This window comes from Chelonoidis abingdonii, chromosome 5 (genome assembly GCF_003597395.2).
Source record: "Chelonoidis abingdonii isolate Lonesome George chromosome 5, CheloAbing_2.0, whole genome shotgun sequence".
Classification (NCBI taxonomy): Eukaryota; Metazoa; Chordata; order Testudines; family Testudinidae; genus Chelonoidis; species Chelonoidis abingdonii.
In genome coordinates, this window is record NC_133773.1 from 120,923,406 (window position 1) to 120,943,051 (window position 19,646).

Sequence of the window (19,646 nt, forward strand, 5' to 3'; positions counted from 1 at the left end):
TTTAAGATAATACGAGTTGGTCATTTGGGTAATTCACATATGTGAATGACTTTTTTTTTTTTTCTGTGAAGGCTGATTGCAAGACCTTTATTTCAATATGAGAGGTTCACAGTAGCTCAACTAGTAGTTGCTAGAGGGTCCTGAAACCTGCAGTATATTTTTATGTATTCACTTTTTTAAAATATAGTCGGAAAATTATTAATTACAAAGTAATAACACAGAGTGAAACCCCCGCTGAGGCAGGCTGACAGGGATAGGATAGGGATTGCCCAGGCAAATGACCAGGTCCATATTTGCACGTGGGGTGCCTGTGAGCCCTTTGAACGCCAAGGGAAGATTCTCTGTACCAATTCTGCTTAGGCAGGTGTGGGAGGTCACCTTAGGGCAGGCTGGGGGCACAGCTGCACCAAGCACCCCACACAGCTGGTGCAGAGGGGCAGCAGCTCGTAGAATGGAGTGGTGACGGTGAGCACTCTGCACTCTTACATTGGAGGCTGTGTTTCTACCTCACATTTCACTTGCCTAGAGCCTAAATGCTTGTGCTTTGTGTGGGTGGAGTGAATGCATAATTTGTTGGAACCAAATCTTTGTTTTAATAGTAAAAATACTATTTTATGGGTGAAATTATACTCTCTATCTATCTAGGATGTACAGCTATAAAGATACACTTCCTTTTCACTCAGTCCACTGACTTAATGTGCCATAGGTTGGTGTATGTGTGTTATATTAAAAACAGCACTTTACTTGAGTATTCATTTCAAATAAAGAACATTTACAAGGTACTAAACGATCAAAGCAATCTAAATACAGTTAAGAACTAAAATGTTTCCCAAATGTAGCTTTAATCATTGTAGGTTGAAGTCAATATTAACAGAGCTATACAATTTTAGCTTCCCTGTGTTTAAATATATTTGTATATATTTTCCCCATCGTCATCATCCCTTGTTGCTCCAAAAACATGGCCACGAGTTGATGTTATCACTTAGCTCAGATAGTTCTTTAGGACAGAGGGCACTGCATCAGGCACTGTTCAAAGATTTGGCTAGGCTTTCCTTCCTCATCTCCTGCTTAGTCACATTGTCACCAGTCTTGTCTACCCTGACTTTTGCTCGATTTAGAGTACACATTGTTTTTGTTTGAGGTCAGTGCCTGGAGGGAGTTGTTCTGAAGCAAGCAGGTTATCCGTGATATGTGAACTTCTGATAACAATATCTGCGGAATCACATTTTTTAATTGAAGAAGAATGCTTTGCAAAATACAGTGCCTAAAAATTCTCACGTACTATGTACATAGAACAGCTGAGTTAGGCAAAGTCTGACAAACCACATCTTTGCACATTGTTGAATCACATAAAATTGATAGTTATGTTAACATATATAAAAATTTAGTGGCCAGGCTGCCCAATAGTGGAATGAAGCATTTGGAAATGATACATGGTAAACTGAAGGGAAAACCAGTGAAGAGTTATATTAATCCATTGCTGAGGAGGAGCAATAGCTGGGTCAAAGATACAGCTTTTAAGCATCCTATGACGACTGATTTCTAATGCCACATACATGGCTCTCTTGAACATAGATCTGTATGTTTAGATGATTAGCTGTAATAAAAAGAGGTCAGGGATTACAGAGGTAAAAATAGAGACTACTTTGCTGTTTAAGAAGAAAATCCCCAGGGACTTGTATCTGTGGCTCACTCGATCTTATTTTAATACATAATGCACCACTCAGCTATTTAGAGTTCTGCTAGAGAAAGGCTGCTGAACTGGGTCTCTAAGACAGGAGAAAATAAACACCAGTTTTTGCCCCATTCCCTCTTTTTAGGGACTGTTATGTTGGATGGACCTCTACCTTTGTCCTAAGACTGGGGTCTCTCCAACATAGATCTCTTCTTTATGTGGGCAATTTGAAAAATCACTCTCCTTTTAAAAAATAAAATAAAAATTCTGGATGCCAAGAAAGAAAGACAAAAATAATATCCTAAAAAAATCTAACTAATCCCAATGTTTAATGACCATTTTAGGTACTGCTGCTGAAAATGTTTAAACAGATGTGCTTGTTCTGATGGCTGAAATCAACAGCATGTTTGCTAAATTTTTACCATCAGGTCTTCATTCTTGTCATATCAAGCACTCTTTTTTATTTTTTGCTCCTAGCGTTCAGTAGTTACTAAAGATTGCAGTTCAAAAAACATCACTGAGGTCTTAATCTAGGAAGTACTGACATCAGAGGGAGATGTGCATGTTTAACATGTGGCAAGATCAGGCTTGGAATGAAGGGCTTGGGGTCAAATTCTCTTCTGTTACACCAATAAAACTCTGTTGGAGCCAGTGGGAGTTGCATGGGATTAAATGATAGGAGAATTTGGCTTATGTCCCTTGTCTCTGTATCTATCACTGAATATATGCTATTTTGATATATATTTCTGTGGTCAGAGCTTGTCTACACTAGAGGTTTTCTCCTATGCAGCTACATCCAAATACACCAGTATAAAAAAGATTAGCATAGGTGAGTTCTTAGTGTCCGAGCAGGCTAATAATTGATATCTGGGATTTTTAAAAGCACTCTGCTTTGTCTTAGTTTTGTTTCTACTGACTTCAAAGGGAGTGCAAGCATTTTTATAAAATTCCACACTAACATGCAGCTTTGTACAGTAACAGTAAATGTGTATTAAAGCTATAATGCATAAGAAATATCTTTTCCCCACAGAATTCTGTGTATTGCTGCAAATGCCAATAGAGATGCCTTGTCATATATAGGATAGATAAAACTAGCTATGGAGTTGGAACAACAAACAGAAGGTACTGTGTGACTTTTGATACATTTTTTACACTACTTGTCTGTCTTAAATGCTTGTAATACAATTGATAATAAAAGTGCAGTTTAGTTTATCTTTGTCTTATTACTTCTGACTTTGTATAAGGCAACTCACTTTCACGATTACAATATTTTATCTCCCATGCTAACACTGCAGTGTGGCTTAGGTTTACTGTTGATGAACAGCCTTTCAGTGATGCATATTATAAACTTTATGGCTTTTGAAACTGCGTCTGATACCCCGTGGAGACTGAAAAGAGACCTTGTCTGCATCAATAAGTTGAATAGCTGAGCTTCTCAGAGTCATTGTCTAAAATAAGATGTTTTGGAGTCTTGATTGTGCACTGTATTGCCCATGTTGCATAGATCATAGTAAAAATGAAGAAGGAATGCATATTTTGAAAGTATGTGATAAACACAGGATTTTTAGTTAGTTACATATAGCATGAAGATGTTCTAGAAATACAGTATAACATTGCTAGATAGTTGAGTTTACATGCAATCAATGTATAATACAAACATGGATCATCTCCAAAGGCCATAGCAATAAAATAGTGCCCAAGAATAGAAATAGTTCAGTTTTGTGGTGTATTGCCTGAAGATTTGTGCCAATATGCACAATGAAACGAGCTATTTTATTACAAGGATTTAAAAAAAAGAAATCTGCTGTTGCCCTGGCAGTCAATTAAGGTGTGTGTCATTTTGGGGAAGGTTGGGGGGTTGCCTCCTGTAGGATTCACCTTGTCTTACGAGTGGTGGGGGGAGTCTGGTAGAATCAGTCTTATTTGGAGCTGCAGGGGCAGGGAGAAGAATCAAACTGTGCATAAAAATAGGAGAGAGCACCCCCCAAAAAAGCTGCCTTTCCCTGTTCCCTAATTACTGGATCTACCATTGGAAACTTAGTCCATGTTGAAATGTGGGAGGGAAGGCTTCAGTCCCACTGTCCCTCACCAGGAGCAGTTCGTTTGGGGGATTAAAGAGAGATGGGAGGTGAATAATAGACTGCTATGGTCTCTTCTCCAACATTCAACCCTCTTCCTATTATGGCTTCCACTCTCCAGCAAGAGAACATCTCTTTCCCCAGAAGGAGCCCTTGGGTTGGGTCACCTTCACTTCAGGTGGCCAGGGGACTGACGGAATTGGTCCGAGGTCAGACAAGTACCCTATTAGTACCCTTTGTCCAGGGGTGGCTCCAGGCACCAGCGCTCCAAGCGTGTGCCTGGGACGATAAGCCACTGGGGGCGTTCTGCCGGTCGCCGCGAGGGCAGCAGGCAGGGTGCCTTCGGCGGCTTGCCTGCGGAGGGTCCGCTGGTCCCGCGGCTTCGGTGGTCTTCCCGCAGGCCACGGGACCAGCAGACCCTCCGTGCTTGGGGCGGCAAAATGTCTAGAGCTGCCCCTGCTTTGTCAGTGATAATGTATTTGTACATCATTCTACATTTGTAAGTTCAATTTTCATGACAGAGATTGCACAACAGTACTTGTATTTGATGAGTTGAAAAACACTATTTCTTTTGTTTTTTACCATGCAAATAAAAAATAAAGTGAGCACTGTACACTCTGTATTCTGTGTTGTAATTGAAATCAATATATTTGAAAATGTAGACAACATCCGAAAATATTTAAATAGATGGTATTTTATTGTTTAACAATGTGATTAATTGCGATTAATTTTTTTAATCACTTAGCCCTAATATTTGGAAGAAGCATCATATTATGCACTGTTCAGTGTCATGTTCACATTTTTATTTCCACTTATAGTGCAAACATTTAAGAATAGCATAAAACATGATTAATAATGAAATTCATCTTACATAAAAGGCTACACCTTGATGAAATACCATGTGACTGCCACCACTATTCTACCCTCTTTACAGTGATTGCAGCATAGTTGCACCAAGATCCTATGAGAACAGGATTTAATAGACCATTATGGAAGATCAGAATAAAAGGTTAGATAGGGCATTTTTTTTTAGTCCATTCTTACCAGAGGCACCCTTAAAAATAAAATCAGCCCACAAATTTCTCAAACCCATGACTGAGCTGTGGATAGCCTAATTAAAGTACAGGAGTCAGTAGATTTTTTTTTCCAAATATCGATATCTGTAGGCTGATTTTTTTTTATTTTTTTATTACTTTAATGACATCACAGCCCTTTTTTTCTCCAGGAGGAGTCAGAGGAATACCTTCAGGAAGTCAGATACTTCGTGGGTACCCTTGTAATCTGCCATCTCACGCACTGCAACACATTGTATTAACAGGACATCTGGACATAAAGGAACAAGCTTCCAGTGAACCAAAGGTACATGTTCAGAGTAACAACACAGGACTGGACAAACTTCATATAATTTGGTCACAGCCACTAGTATATGTTGTTAAGTGACTATTAATGGAAGGGAATCAAGCTGTACTTTAAGCATAAAGACCTCATACAGGGTCATAACGTTCTAATAACCGTAATTGTACTTCATGCAATTTTAAATAGTAGTAATGTGAAGACGGTATAGTGAAGGTTCCCGTGTAACTGCTCTGTATATATAATAGTTCACTAAATGGGAGTCCTAACTTCACGAAGTGAAACTTTGCTTTGAGACTTGCAGATGAAAGGCAGTGTAGTCCCAAGTATTTTACCTCCCCAGAAAAGAAAAGGTGGCTGGCCTAAAGGGAAGAAAAGGAAACCTCCAAAGGAATTTTCAGCTCCTCGTGCCCCTACAACAGGGTAAGTGTGTGATAATAACATTATGGTGTTCAGATAATTTACTGTTCTCTTAATATACTCTCTTGTATGCAGAATATTAAAGCAACTTGGGGCTCTGAACTGTAGAGATGTAGAGAATGCTAAAGGCTTTGGGAACAGCCTCTGAAGTCAATTAAATATTTATAGCTTGGAAATGTTAGAAATCCCCAAACTGCGTTTTGATGGGTACCTTTTATTAATCCCACCAATAAAAAACTGCAGGGATGCAGTGAAATGGCTAAAGGGAATGTATTGTAGGTTGAGCAGTCACGTGTCCTTGCAATCTATAGGTTAATACAGATTTGTGTACCCACAGGGGAATTTTTCTTTAAAGTGATTTGAGGGAGGGTTCACTTAGCCATGTGGGAGATGTATAACCAGCAGTTCCCTAACTTTATAAAGGATTAACTACCAGGCAATATTTCACATATATATTTCAATATATATGTAGCACAAATGAGTCTTACTAGTTTATGTATCGTTAATTGTTGATATATTGCCTACTGTTGGTATTAGGTATGTAATATTCTTGAATGAGCAGAGAATTAAAACGAAGGCCAAACATCCAGATTTGCCTTTTACTGAAATAACCAAGATGCTGGCTGCTGAATGGTCTCAACTTTCTCAAGCAGAAAAGCAAGTAAGCCTTTTCATTATCATCTTATAGCATTAAAAGAGGCTGCGAACTAGAAAAGGTATATTATAGCAAGTATTGTATTTCTTTTGCAGAAATATATTAAAGAATCAGAAAAGGATAAGCAAAGATATATGAAAGAATTGAAAGCCTATCAAGACTCTGAAGCCTATCAAGCTTTCTTAGAGAGAAGAGCAGTTCACAAAGTGAAGACTCTGTGTGGTAAGTTAAAGCACAACCATGTAAATTATTTTAAAGAAATGAAGGAATATTCCATTCATACCCTAACTAAAATTGCTAGGAAGAGAGTTCTGGAAGACCCCAGTTTTGAAAACATCGCACTCTTATTACAGTTTTTTAATTCTGTCAAACTATTAATTAGAGTATCATAATTATTAAGCCTTAAAATTGAAGGAAAGCAGAGCTATTTTGTGGATATGTTGAAGGTCTCAGTTGAAGAAATATTTGGCAATGATTGTTTACGCAAGTATATGTGATATGGTAGATTAATAAAAAGGTGCTTTAGTGTCTACATTTTATCTGATTTGCCTTTTAATTATTTTTATTAGGCTTACTGTCTGCCTCCTTGCTTGCCCTTTAAGGCTGAATGTACTTTTAGAAACTGACACTCCATGGAATAAAGTGAAGAAAGGAAATAAATATTGGATTGCTAAAACAATGCACCTCTTCGTACAAGAGAGGGGAAAGGGGCTGAATTGTTAGTTATTGTCTTTCTTTACACCCTAAATTTGCCCAGGTTGTGCCTATTCTTTTTCAATTATGCACTGCAGTGCTTACAGCAGATCCTGTAATTCAAGTTTACAACTCCTTGACCCTGTATTCTGTAATTCAGATTAGAACTGTGGGTATTATATCAGTAAATACCCATTGCTAAATAGAATTACCGTACTTCAAGTTTCTGTTGCCCGTGCAAAGAGCTCTTGAAAAAGACTGGCACTTCATTTTCATTATTGCTTGCATTGCATTGTACAGTAATTTTGGTAGTTATCTTTGCAGTTAACACAGCAAGCTTCTTTCTGCTGGGAGCAGTTCAGTACACTATTTCGGCAATGATGTGACCTAAGCAATTAAAAGAAAAAAAATCTTTGTTAAAGGAATGTCATGCTATGTTTAAGATTTTGCTAGGGAGTTGTGAGAGAGAATCTTGGACACTTCCTTTCAAACCCTCTGCAGGAAGAAAATGATAGAGAGGGCACATAGCTATTTATGAAGATTCAGAGAGGTGTCATTAAAAAAAATACACTTTTGTGTAGATCTTATGCTAGTTTGGTGCTTTTTCATTTTAATGTGCTTAAAAATCTAACCCTTAAAAATGGTCCCCTTAAGATTCCCACTAATATATGTGGCAAAACCTGGGGACCACTAGACCAGTTATTAGCTGAAAGTCCCCTCCCCCAAGTTGCTTAACTTGTTCTCTGTATTACAGTTAAAATAATAGAACTTGGTTTTTCCATCAGGAACAATATCTATAGGAAGTAGATCTGAGAATGAAGCTCTTGCTTTGTCAACAATAGATGTAAGTACATTGAAACTGTATTTGAGGTGAGGGTGGGAGGGACAAAGTTGATAAGTTTTAACTAGTTAATGTCAGCTAGTTTATTTTAATAATGACATACAGTGTTGTACTCACACAAAAACTATTGTAAAAAAATGTTAACATCACAAAGTCAAGTACTCAAAATTTAGGAAAGGCCAGAATTAAGATTGTCTTTGCAACCTTATTGTTACCTCCTTGTGTGCACTCCTTATGATTAGGGCTTCTGAATTTTGATTTTAACTCTGCCAATATAAAAAACAAAATGAAATTGGTGTTTATTCAATGAACAGCAGAAATGGCTATTTTTGTCTACAGTAGAACCTCAGAGTTATAAACACAAGAGTTACAAACTGACTACTCAACCACACACCTCACTGGGAACCAGAAGTACACAATCAGGCAGCAGAGACCAAAAAAAAAGAAAAAGAAAATACAATACTGTGTTAAACGTAAACTACTAAAAAAATTAAGGGAAAGCAGCATTTTTCTTCTGCATAGTAAAGTTTCAAAGCTGTATTAAGTCAATGTTTAGTTGTAAATTTTTGAAAGAACCACCATAATGTTTTGTTCAGGGTTATGAACAACCTCCATTCCCAAGGTGTTTGCAACTCTGAGGTTCTACTGTAATGACTTGTCCATGTGGACCAGTAATTGTTTATTACAGGGATGCAGTTTCTAAAGTGCACTAATGTGCTGTGCATTAATTGTTCTGTGTAGACCCTGTTGGTGCACACTGAAGGTACATCTACACTGCACACTTGTTTTGGTAGTGTGTAGAGTACATCCGCTACATGCTCCCCTGGCACAGATATAAATAGCTGTATAGATGGTGAGGCACTACATAAGCAAGGGAAGGCATGCCTGAACCCTGTGGCTATGTTCCCTATACAACACTCTCTTTACCCTCTCATTGCCTCTGTCGTCATCACTGCTATTTTAGCAGTGTGTCCCCCACTGCTGGAGCCTTTCCCTACCAGAGCCTTTCACTGATGTGTAGCTACATGCCACAGTGTGGATACAGCCTGCATTTCAGTACAGCAGTTAGCAACACATTTACAACACGCTGCCACAAGTGATGTGCAGTCTAGACGTAGCCTAAATGTTCCTTAGTGCACTTTAATGTAGTGCTGTTTGAAATAGTGCTACGTTAAAGGGCACTATGGAACATTTACAAAGGGATTACTCATACTAGTATCTTCTACCATAGTAAGTAACGTATATAATTTACATTATTCAATACAGTATATATAAAGAGAGCCCCGAAAAACTGCAGTTTTTGGACATTTGCATAAAATTGCTAAAAATAAAATTATTAAACCCTGAAAAATAGAAGCCCTAATTATGATTAATCTTTAACTAAATGATCATATATTAATTTTCCCATCAGGATTCTTCCTCATTCAGTGCACAGGATGGACGATGCTCAGTGCATGAATCAGGGTTGCATATAATTCCTTGTCTGATTTAAAAAAAAAGCAAAGCCAAATTATTTTACTTGGAATTGTGGCAATTTGAAATCTGCATTCACTTGAACATAAAGCTGTGACAAAAAATTATGGAAAGTAATTGCTCTATTGAATATACCCAATTATTTTTCAAATGTACTACTAATAATGGCTTATAAGTCACTTTACAGAGATGGGTAAGTAGTTTTACTCTACATATTTTCCAATAAAGAAACAGTGCCAGAGGATGATTAAGTGTGTGACCTGAGGCAGGCTATCAAGTTAGCTGAAGAGCTGGGAGTAGAAACCATTTCTCCTTACTCAGGCCAGGTCTACACGAAGCGCGAAAATCGATTTTAGATACGCAATTTCAGCTACGAGAATAGCGTAGCTGAAATCGATTATCTAAAATCGATGTCCTCACCCGTCTTCACCGCGCGGGATCGATGTGCGCGGCTCGCCATGTCGATTCCGGAACTCCGTTGGTTTTGGTGGAGTTCCGGAATCGATGTAAGCGCGCTCAGGGATCGATATATCGCGTCTAGATGAGACGCGATATATCGATCCCCGAGCAATCGATTGTAACGCGCCGATACGGCGCGTCGTATAGACATGGCCTCATAGTGCCAATCTCTCTCCACAGGATCAAATTGACTCTTTACTTGGACTATCTTATTCAGTTGTTTTACTGTGCATGTTATTCTGTCCCACTTAAAGGAACCTCTCTTGGCTGCATTTCTCTATTATGGCAGCCCAATTTTTCTTATTTCATTCACTGTACGTGCCTCAGCACTAATACTGCACCATACATCTGGATAACTGTAAGCATCTTTTTCCCATGGTGGCACTTTACACCTAGTTTATGTGTTTTATAGTGACCCACCTTCTGTTTTAGTGACTTCTAACCCTCATTACAGCACATTTATTTGTTATCAGTTTAGGGCCTTGACCAGTAAACAAGAAGACAATAATAGTGCTCTCCTTTGACATTATTGCACATTTCAGCACTTCCTTAAAGGAAAAAATAAAACCACTTAGGCCCAAATCCTCTGCAGAGCCCAAGTAACTTATCTCAGTACTGATGATCTCCCATGAGAAAAAGTGGATGGAATCCTGCACCCCAGACAACAGAGCTGCTTTGGGGGGTGGAAGCCCATTGGAGGGGGACTAAAAGACTTGAATAGCAGTGGATTCTCCAGCCTCTACTTCCACCCACTGCAGCCTCGAATATCCCCAGAGTGACAGGGCAAAGGAGCTCCCTTGGTGAAGTCCAGTTAAACCAGTATCATTGTCCCCATGGAGAGCTTTATCTGTGTTCATGGAGTCAGGATTTGCCGCAAAACCAAAAAAAAAACAACAATCTACATAATTCTCATTGTCTTGTGAAATCTCTTTGTTACCCATGCCTCGATGAGATTTGGTTTGTATTAGGAGCAAAGGAGGTTTCGGAGTTTGTTTTGTTTTGTTTTGATTTTTTTGCTTGCAGTAGGTAATGTTTCTTAATTACTCATTATTTAGCAGATAGTGAGAGATCCTTCTAATTCTCCCTATTCTGCCTCTTTCATCAAAACAGAGAGATGAAAGCAATGACTTGTATTGTCGGACATGTAACCAGTTTTTCAGTTCTTTTCATAACAAGAAAGAACACCTTATGGGAAAGCAACACTTACAGAATTTAACAGGTAGTGTTAAAATGATTTTCAATGGTATGCTAGTCAAGCTAGCTTGCAATTCAAACAGACTATCAACTAGTAATGGTACTAATATAAGGTGGTTCACAAATCTAGTGTATTAAATAGCTGGCTCTTAGAGCATATAGGGTTTTCATAGTTAATATAATCGGTGTCCCATTATAAGACTGATTTTTCTCAAATATATACTTTGTAACTAAAAAAGAAAAATCATTACGCTTTCACATTTTTCATTGACTGGAATTTGTTTTATTTTTTTTAATAATTAAGTGTATTTAGAAATTAAAAACTTAGTGATTCATTTTTCTTAACAATTTTGTGAGTTTTTAATATTTTGTATAATCTGTTTTCCCTCTAGTAGCCCAGTGACCTCACAAAATTCTAATTCATAGGCACTTCAGCTTATGCATCAGACAACTTTCAAGGAAAGGAATAATAAAATGTTCAAGAAATTGCTATTTCTAAAACGAGGCACAAAACTTCATTCTGTGATGACCCTTGTCATAGATTAGTTATTTCAATGACAAAAGCACGGAGACTCTGATTTTTGCTTGTGATGGAGCATGCTTTACTCTTCCAGAATTTTCACCATCCTTTCAAACATACCAAGTGATCTGTTTCATTTTCTCTGACACAATTTTCTTACGAGTTCAGTACTCGTCGGAGAACTGGGATTTTGGTTTCCTACCACTGATAGCTTGACTAGTACTGTCCACTCCTTCAGTTTGATATGACCTAGTCTTTCCACCTTTAAAAAATTGGGAAAATTTGTCCTTTTGTGACACACGCACACAATAAAAGATTTAAAAAAAAAATGAGTAGGCAGTTCCAAAAAACCAAAACCACTTTGATTTTAAAAGGATAAGGGTGTTAAGTGTGAAGAGGACACTTGTCTATCTTATCACTTTCAAAACCCAGGCATTTCCTTATTAATGTATTTGCTTTTATTTGTTTGTTTGCTTCACATTGTAAATCTTAAGGAGCTCACATAATGAATACATTATTCTTATTAAGAAAAGGAAATGGATATGGCATCGCAACAAAATAACCTTAACTCTGATAATAATGCTAATGGTTCTACAGTAATAAAAAAAAAAAATCACAAAACCCTCTAGGGAAAAATAAGTAGTGACATATGTACACATTCGTGGTTGGGAGGGATAGCTCAGTGGTTTAAGCATTGGCCTGCTAAACTCAGGGTTGTGAGTTCAATCCGTGAGGGGGCCGTTTAGGGAGCTGGGGCAATAATCAGTTTAGGGATTGGTCCTGCTTTGAGCAGGAGGTTGGACTTCTGAGGTTCCTTCCAACCCTGATATTCGTATATGTCCATATACATATATATTTATACAAAATCAACAATATTGTACTCTTTTACTATTAAAGTATATTTATAGCAGTTTTTCCAAGACAGACCAATTATAATTATTATACAAAAAAATTTCTGCTGCCAATTGATAAATATATTTAACTGATACTTGCGAGTTTATACTAGAAGATGAACTCTGAAAGTGTGTTTTGAACTTCAGAGCCTATAAAGCTCACTGATTTCAGAGGTACCATTGAGAGACCTGACTGCAGCATGTACAACCGTGCTGTTGAGTATGGGGTCTGAAATCCAGTCTATTAGATAGTTTAGGTGGGTTATCTGATGATAGCATATGCTGAAAGGCCAGCTATTCTGCAGAAGCTTTGTGTTGGAATCGTCTCTTTTTTTCCATGATTTAACAAAATGTAAATTACTGGCTCAATTTGAATTCATAAGGTCCCTTTTATACATCAAAGTTTTGCTAGTCTAATAAATGTTATATAATATCAGGTTATTTCTGGGAGGTGGGGAAGGTATGGTATAATCACCAATAAAGGGGGTGAGGGGAATACATCACCTATAAAATATCAACAGCTACCAGAACATTGTATTTAGGATCATTCACTATTTTTCCCTGTTGTGCGTGTAAGGAAATGTCCAATGCTGTCGCATGGTAACCATTGGTATGTGGTGACTGTTTAGTGCTCACCACTGTACCATCTAAAAGTTTTACTTCATATAAAAACTTCAACTACAGCCAGGCAAATCTTTGTTATTCCAAAAATGTGGAATGTGTTGTAACATTTTTGATTTAAGAAGAATTAGTTAATTTTTGAAACCTGTTTCATAGTTGTATTTATTTTATTTTTTTGTCCAGGAGAGTTTGAGAAAGAAACTGCTGAGTTCTCTAAACATCAGAAACTGCAAGAAGAAAAGGAGGGAAAAGATGAGTCAGAAGAAGAAATTGACTCTACAGATGTGTTTCAGTTTGGGGGCCTGACCTCTCAGAAGAACTTTGCGTTATCTGATTTTTGCTTTTTGCAGGAGTTTATCTTCAGGCTTCTGAAATGTAAGTTGTATATTCTGTAAAGTAAGTTGCAGAGGGAAGTCTTTTTTTATACTAAGTGTCATCAAACCGGAGCCAGAGGTGATCCCCATCACTGGGACAATATTATTCAAGGCCCATTACTTCAGAACAGTCTCAGCCTCAGAAGAAATCGGTATCTAGTTCTTCAAAGTGTGGAGTGTGGAACTCCTCTACAGAAGGTCAGTCCTGTACCTTTGCCTCGCTGCTTCCTAGTATTCGCTCATATAAATACACCTGAGCTGTCAATTCTGTCCCCTCCCAGTGACTGTTGAGACTGCTACTTCGTTGGCTGCAACAGAGTGGTTATCCCTGATTCCTGCAGGTCAGCAAACTACATCTGTTCCAGCTATGCCAGAGGCTATGCTGTGGCTGTTAATACTGCCTTCACCTTTGCTTCAGGCTGACGACCGTCATCTGGGCTAGGTGCAGTTCCCCATTGGCACTGAAACACTCTAGTCAGGTTCCATCACCTTTGGGCCTGGTACCAACTCTTTACATCTTCTGGGCTGGTAACAGTTCCTCCATGCCATGCTTTACTGGTGGCTACGAAGCCATCCGTTCTTCCTCCAGTATTTCATCCTTAACGTGGATCCAGACCTTAGTCACTGTGGACCCCTCCTGGTTCCTGGAATGCTCTGATTCCTTGTCAGACTCCAAGGTAGGCTCTCAGGTATTCTGGTACTGAGAGTCTAGAGCTTCCTCACATTCCCATTCCTGCACTCACTGACAGGGTTCTGAGAGGATCTTAGCCAGGGATTGGGATGCTTCGGACAGATGTGCCTAGGGGCCAGTCCTATACAGCACCCTCAATGCCTCTACTGGATGCCCAGGGGATGCCTCCAGGTTCCAGAACTACTTCACCACTTCCCAATACAAGTAGGTCTTGCAGAAGGGGGCCTTCTCCTGCCAGTACTGGGAGACCAGTCACAGTTCGTATCAGTGAGTCTTTGGACCTCAAGCCCAAGACTTCTTTCAGCCCATTCCAGAACAGTATAACCCATTCTGGACCATAAGAGCAGCGCTGAGAGCTTTCACCCTTGCCTGTCATGCAGGCATCCTGCTCATCACCAGATGAGGTCCTGGTACCAGAAAGATCCTCACAGGTACTGGATGATTTTAAGGTACGTTAGGAGCGCCTCAAGAAGATGGCAGCCTCCATGGGCATTCAGGCTGTTTGATTGATATTCTCCATCACACCCCACCAGGGAGGTTGCCCTGCCCATAAGTTAGGCCATTATGCAGCCGGCCAAAACCATCTGGTAAATCCCTCCCTCTATTCTAGTTGTGGCCAAAAGAACAGAACATAAATATCAGATTCAGTTCCAGGGCTTTGAACAGTTCTGTTTATATCCCACACCAGAGTCACTTGTTGTGGCTGTGGTGAGTGAGGGGAGCCATCAGGGCAGAGATGAGGCTACCCTCAAGGACAAAGATGCCAAAAAGCTTGGTAGAAAAATGTATTCTACAGCAAGTTTATAATTTCACATTACCAGCCATGACACTGTGTTGTCACAGTGTAATTTTTCAAACTGGGAGGCAATATCTCGGGTTGCTGGCAGACTACCAAAAGACTCCAGTCACTCGTTGCAGAGGGACTCCTCATTTCTTGATCAGTTCTACAACTTCTTTAAATGCAGCAGATTCTACAGCTAGGGCCATGGCAACAGTGGTGGCTGTGCACAGATTCTCCTGTCTGCAGTCCTCCAGGATTCCTAGGGAGATGCAACAAACAATTGATGATTTTCTTTTCAGGGGATGTGCTCTGTTCTCATCTAAAACAGATTAGGCTTTGCATACACTAATGGACTCAAGTAGTGTTGAAATCTTTGGACCTCTGTATGGTGATAACAGAGGAAACAAGATACCATCTTCAATAGCAACTCAAACTGTAAAATTGTCCTTTTTTGTTAGGCTGACCAAGGTCACAGAGAAGAAAAACGATGCCTTCTGCTTCCTTGCACTCTTCAGCTTGGCAGCTGCAGGCCCCAAATTAGTCATTTTTACTGTCAGGTCTCAGATGGCATGCTATTTGACCTGGATCTCATTGGTCTGTCCCCATCTTTCTGGGGCAGTTTGTTCCTTTTCCTACATGCCTGGCAGGCCATCACCTCAGACAAGAGGGTGCTAAGCATGGTGGAATTGAGATATACACTCCAGTTCCTTTCTATCACCACCCATAATCCTCTGCATAAGGACAAGTAGAGTTTCCGCATAGCATTGGCTGTCTTCCTGGATAGGACAAAATCCTTTTGGGTGTTTGCCCTGCTCTGCATTTCTTATGCAGCACGTATGAGAGGTCATCTGGTTACAACTGAGAGTCTCTCGTAATGGATCACCAACTGCATTACAAAGTGTTATGCTGTCAAAGGAGTAATGCCTCCTGACAAACTTACGATGCACTTGACCTCAGCAGTATTTGTGGCTAACATCCCAATTATGGATCACTGTAGAGCAGTGATACAGTCTTAGACTCAGACGTTCACCAGGCATTATGCAATGTCTGCTGTATCCCAGGAGGATACAGATATAGGGAAGTCAGTCCTACAGTCTCTATTACGTTGAGACTCCGAGCCCCCCACACCCTCCCCCAAGGTAACAGCTTGGCAGTCACCTACAGTGTGGATACATGCAGGCACTCAAAGAAGAACAAACAGTTGCCTGTTCTTTGAGATGTGTTGCATACGATTACACGACTCACCCTCCTTCCCTGATGCATCAGAGTCTACCATTGATTCTGGGTGCAAAGGAACTGAAGTAGGGGAGGAGTGACTTTGCCCCTTTATACTCCCACTTTGGAGCACAAGAAACAGAGTGGGTGGGGCCGCCCCTATGCATACAGCTCTAGATAAAACTCCCATGCACCCGTGCATGCAACACACACACTACAGCGTAATGGAACACATCTCGAAGAACAACAGTTACAAAAAGATGAGTAACCATATTTTGTCTTTATTTCAATACCTTGATAGTCATCTGGCATGCTGTGACTGTACAGTAGTTCGCCTTTGCTGTCATATGTCTTTATTATGTAGAGACCTCTAACTTTGAAATTGACCCTCAGTGGGCAGCTTTGGTATAGGTAGGGTTAGCTGTAATTTCAGTTCTGTTTCTTTTATGGTTTTTGTTCAAAGTTATGTAGAAAATATTACAAACTGAATTGAAAATTATTTTTAACAGTTAAAGAGTTTGAACTTTGTGAACTAAAAAGAAGTTTGACAAAGGCATATGAAGAACAGGAAAGTTTAAAAAAGCAGTTGGAGGATCTGAAGGTAAATAATCAGATGTCTGAACACCAAGTGTACACACAGACATTAACATTTCTGTTCGTTTTGTGATCCTACTCTACTTTATATGAATTTTCTGGTGAGTTTTTCTGTACTCTGAAAACATTCGAGGTCTGGTGTAAATTGGCACATTTCCATTTAATCCAGTGAAGCAACAGCAGTTTAAACTAGCTCTTGTTATTTTATATCACTCTTGTTGTTCATCTCTGAATTCTCTGAGTTATGTAATGTCCAGAACTGAACTGGTGAGGCCCAAGTACAACAGAATAACCACTCTATTTGTCTTGCATGTAATACTCCTGTTAATGCATTCCAAGGGCCTGATCCTGCAGACAGGCATATGGACTTTTACCCCCACATGGAGTCTTGTTGATTTCAATGGGACACTTGAGAATAAGGCTTTGTGTGTCCATGTCGATTTGAGTGTTGAGGCCCAATATGGCATTTGATTTTTTGTGACCAGCATTAAATTTAGCCAGATTCAGACCTGTTGTCAGCAGGTCAACTCCACTGAAGCAAGGAGTTACTCATTTATACCAGGTCTCTTTTTGGCCTTTCCTTTCATGCTCCACTTTAATTCTCAGGTCTTTGCTGCTCTTTTTCTATTGCGTCCTCCCCAGTTGTCTCTCATTTTTACCACGATGTTCATTACTCCTCAACTTCTTGAATTTTGAATAATTTGTATTTCAGTTTTAATCAACTGGCTCAATGTGCTGTCTGATTTTTGTCATTCATATGCATGTTCTTCTGTTTGCAAATCTCACCCCTTTTGTAGTGAAAAAATAATTTGTCCTCCCCCTATCAAATTCCACTGTTGTACAAATGAGAAATGATGAAATTACCAGAATAACACTTGTGAATAGAACCAAAAGTCAAATAACTTTTTCATTACCATGCTGAATTTATCTGATTAGTTCAATTTGGTAAATGGGTTCTGTGGGCCAAATGCTCAAATCTGGGAATAAAAATGAAATTATTTTGTCATTTTTTTTCATGTGCTGCGAGGAGACTGTGTTGTATTCTTAAGCTAAAACACCTTTTGTGCAATTTTAGAATCAGCAGCTGAAGTTGGAAATGGATTTTGCATCCATAAAGGCATATAGCGGTACTTTAGAAAAAGAGTTTGAAAATTTAAATATGGTTCCAATGCTGTTCCAGTTTCATCTGCAAATAGTGGATACTAGTAAGTCGTTTTTTGTATGTGTGTGATTGATCTTTTGTTTTACTATTGTTCAACAGATACCATTAAAATCATCTTCTGAGATAATTTCTGTGAATATGACCATGGGACATCTGGGTCATTGACAGTATGTCATCACTATAGTATAACACCTGCAGCTGGCCCACATCAGCTGACTTAGGCTACACAGGCAACCACATTCCATTCATAAACTTGTCAGGTTTTATCTTATATTCAGTTAGGTTGTTTGCCCCCATTACTTCTGTTGAAAGGCTGTACCTGAACTTCATTGCTCTGAAGGTTAGAAAACTTCTAATTTCCCGCCTATATGTACTCATGTACTATTTGTTCTTGTGCCAACATTGTTCTTAAGATTAAATACCCTCCCTGTGTTTACATCTCTGATTTATTTATAGAGAGTGATCATATCCCCTCTCAGCCTTCATCTTGCTAGGCTGAACAAGCCAAGTGCTTTTAGTCTCCTTTTGGAAGATGGGCTTTCATTCACCTGATCATCCTAGTAGCCCTTCTCTGCACCTGTTCCAGTTTGAATTCACTTTCTTGAACATGGTTGACCAAAATTATACCCTGTGTTCCAAATGAGATCTTACAAGTGCCTTGCTCAATAATATTAATACTTTCCTATTTCCTCCTGGAAATACCTTGCCTGATATATCCTAGGATCACATTTTGTCTCTTTCATGTTAGCATCATATTACTGGCTTATAGTCATCCTGTGATCAGCTAATATACCCAGGACTTTCTCCTCCTTTATTTCCAATGATGAGTCCCCAGCACATAGCTGAAATTCTTATTAGTTCCTAAGTGCATGCACTTCATACTATAAAGATTTCATCTTACTTCTATAACCCCAGTCCTCCAGATCATTCAGTTCCTCCTGTATAATATTCCAGCTTTTATACACTTAATCTGTGCATGTTAATTTTATATTATTATTGTATTTTAATCAAAATGTCATGCGATGCCAAGTCAAACGTGTTACAGAAGTCTTACATTAACACTTACCTTTATCAGCCAATTGTGTAATCTCATCAAAAAGATTATCAAACTAGTTTGACAAGATCTGTTTTCCACAGACCCAGGTTGATTTGCATTAATTACCATTTGTTATTAACCGAGTCCTGCATCAACTACTCCTTTATCTTGCCCAGGATCAATATCAGGCTGACAGGCCTATATTTACCCAGGTCATCCCATTTACCTGGAAAGTTAGTCTCCTGTAATGACACAGTTTCCAGTAATATTTATAGCTCTAATAATATTAAAGAGATCTCTGTCCATATGCAAATCAAGCCCTAAGAATCTGCTATAGAACTGCTTCTACAATCCTTCACCGAAGTTATTTTGATCCAAAACAATTCTGTTTTACCCATGCAATCTCTTCTTATTTCTTTACAGTCTACCACATTATAGATACACAATGCAACTCCACCACCCTCATTTTATTTCTTTCTCTCCTGAACAGCATATACCCTTCAATACCTGAATAACAGTCACGATTGCTATTCCATCATGTTTCTATTCTTTTGATATCTGGTGTTCACGTCCTGTACCGGGTGTTCTAATTCCTCCATTTTGTAGTCCAGGGTCCTTACATTGTTGGACAAGCATCATTCTCTCTGACCTCACCCTGTTGCTAGCCAGATTAGTTATAGTCCTTTTGCTGGCCATGCTCCTGTGCTCAAGTGTTCTGAATTAAAGCTGGAATAGCTACCACAAGGAAACGAAAATTGAAAACCCTTCTGGACTGGATCCCACCATATCTTACTGAGATTTGACTGTCACAGTTTCCAGGCAACTGCATCTCTGACCCCTCCTGGTTTTCTTCTTTCATATCCCCTCACTAAGTCCCAGGCCTCAAGCCATCACCTCTCTCCTGGAGTGGGATCATGT

General features: G+C 39.1%; 1 protein-coding gene across 14 annotated transcripts in view; it reads left to right on the top strand.

Annotated features, from left to right (window-relative positions):
• LOC116831746 (uncharacterized) overlaps positions 1-19,646 on the top strand; it is a 33,227-nt gene that overhangs the window by 4,486 nt on the left and 9,095 nt on the right. For 8 of the 14 annotated variants that reach the window (XR_004375284.2, XR_004375283.2, XR_004375285.2 and 5 more), the window contains 10 exons: positions 2,706-2,797; positions 4,979-5,112; positions 5,450-5,529; positions 6,064-6,187; positions 6,277-6,403; positions 7,660-7,718; positions 10,758-10,866; positions 13,059-13,250; positions 16,446-16,537; positions 17,606-17,735. Coding sequence is in view for 11 of the 14 variants with exons in the window: in XM_032791978.2 (XP_032647869.1) it covers positions 2,773-2,797; positions 4,979-5,112; positions 5,450-5,529; positions 6,064-6,187; positions 6,277-6,403; positions 7,660-7,718; positions 10,758-10,866; positions 13,059-13,250; positions 16,446-16,537; positions 17,606-17,735 (1,072 nt within the window). In the remaining 3 variants the exon portion in view is untranslated. Of the gene's footprint in view, positions 1-2,705; positions 2,798-4,978; positions 5,113-5,449; positions 5,530-6,063; positions 6,188-6,276; positions 6,404-7,659; positions 7,719-10,757; positions 10,867-13,058; positions 13,251-16,445; positions 16,538-17,605; positions 17,736-17,791; positions 17,825-19,646 lie in introns of those variants that run through there. The other 6 variants (XM_032791989.2, XM_032791991.2, XM_032791992.2 and 3 more) reach the window with 3 other exon arrangements.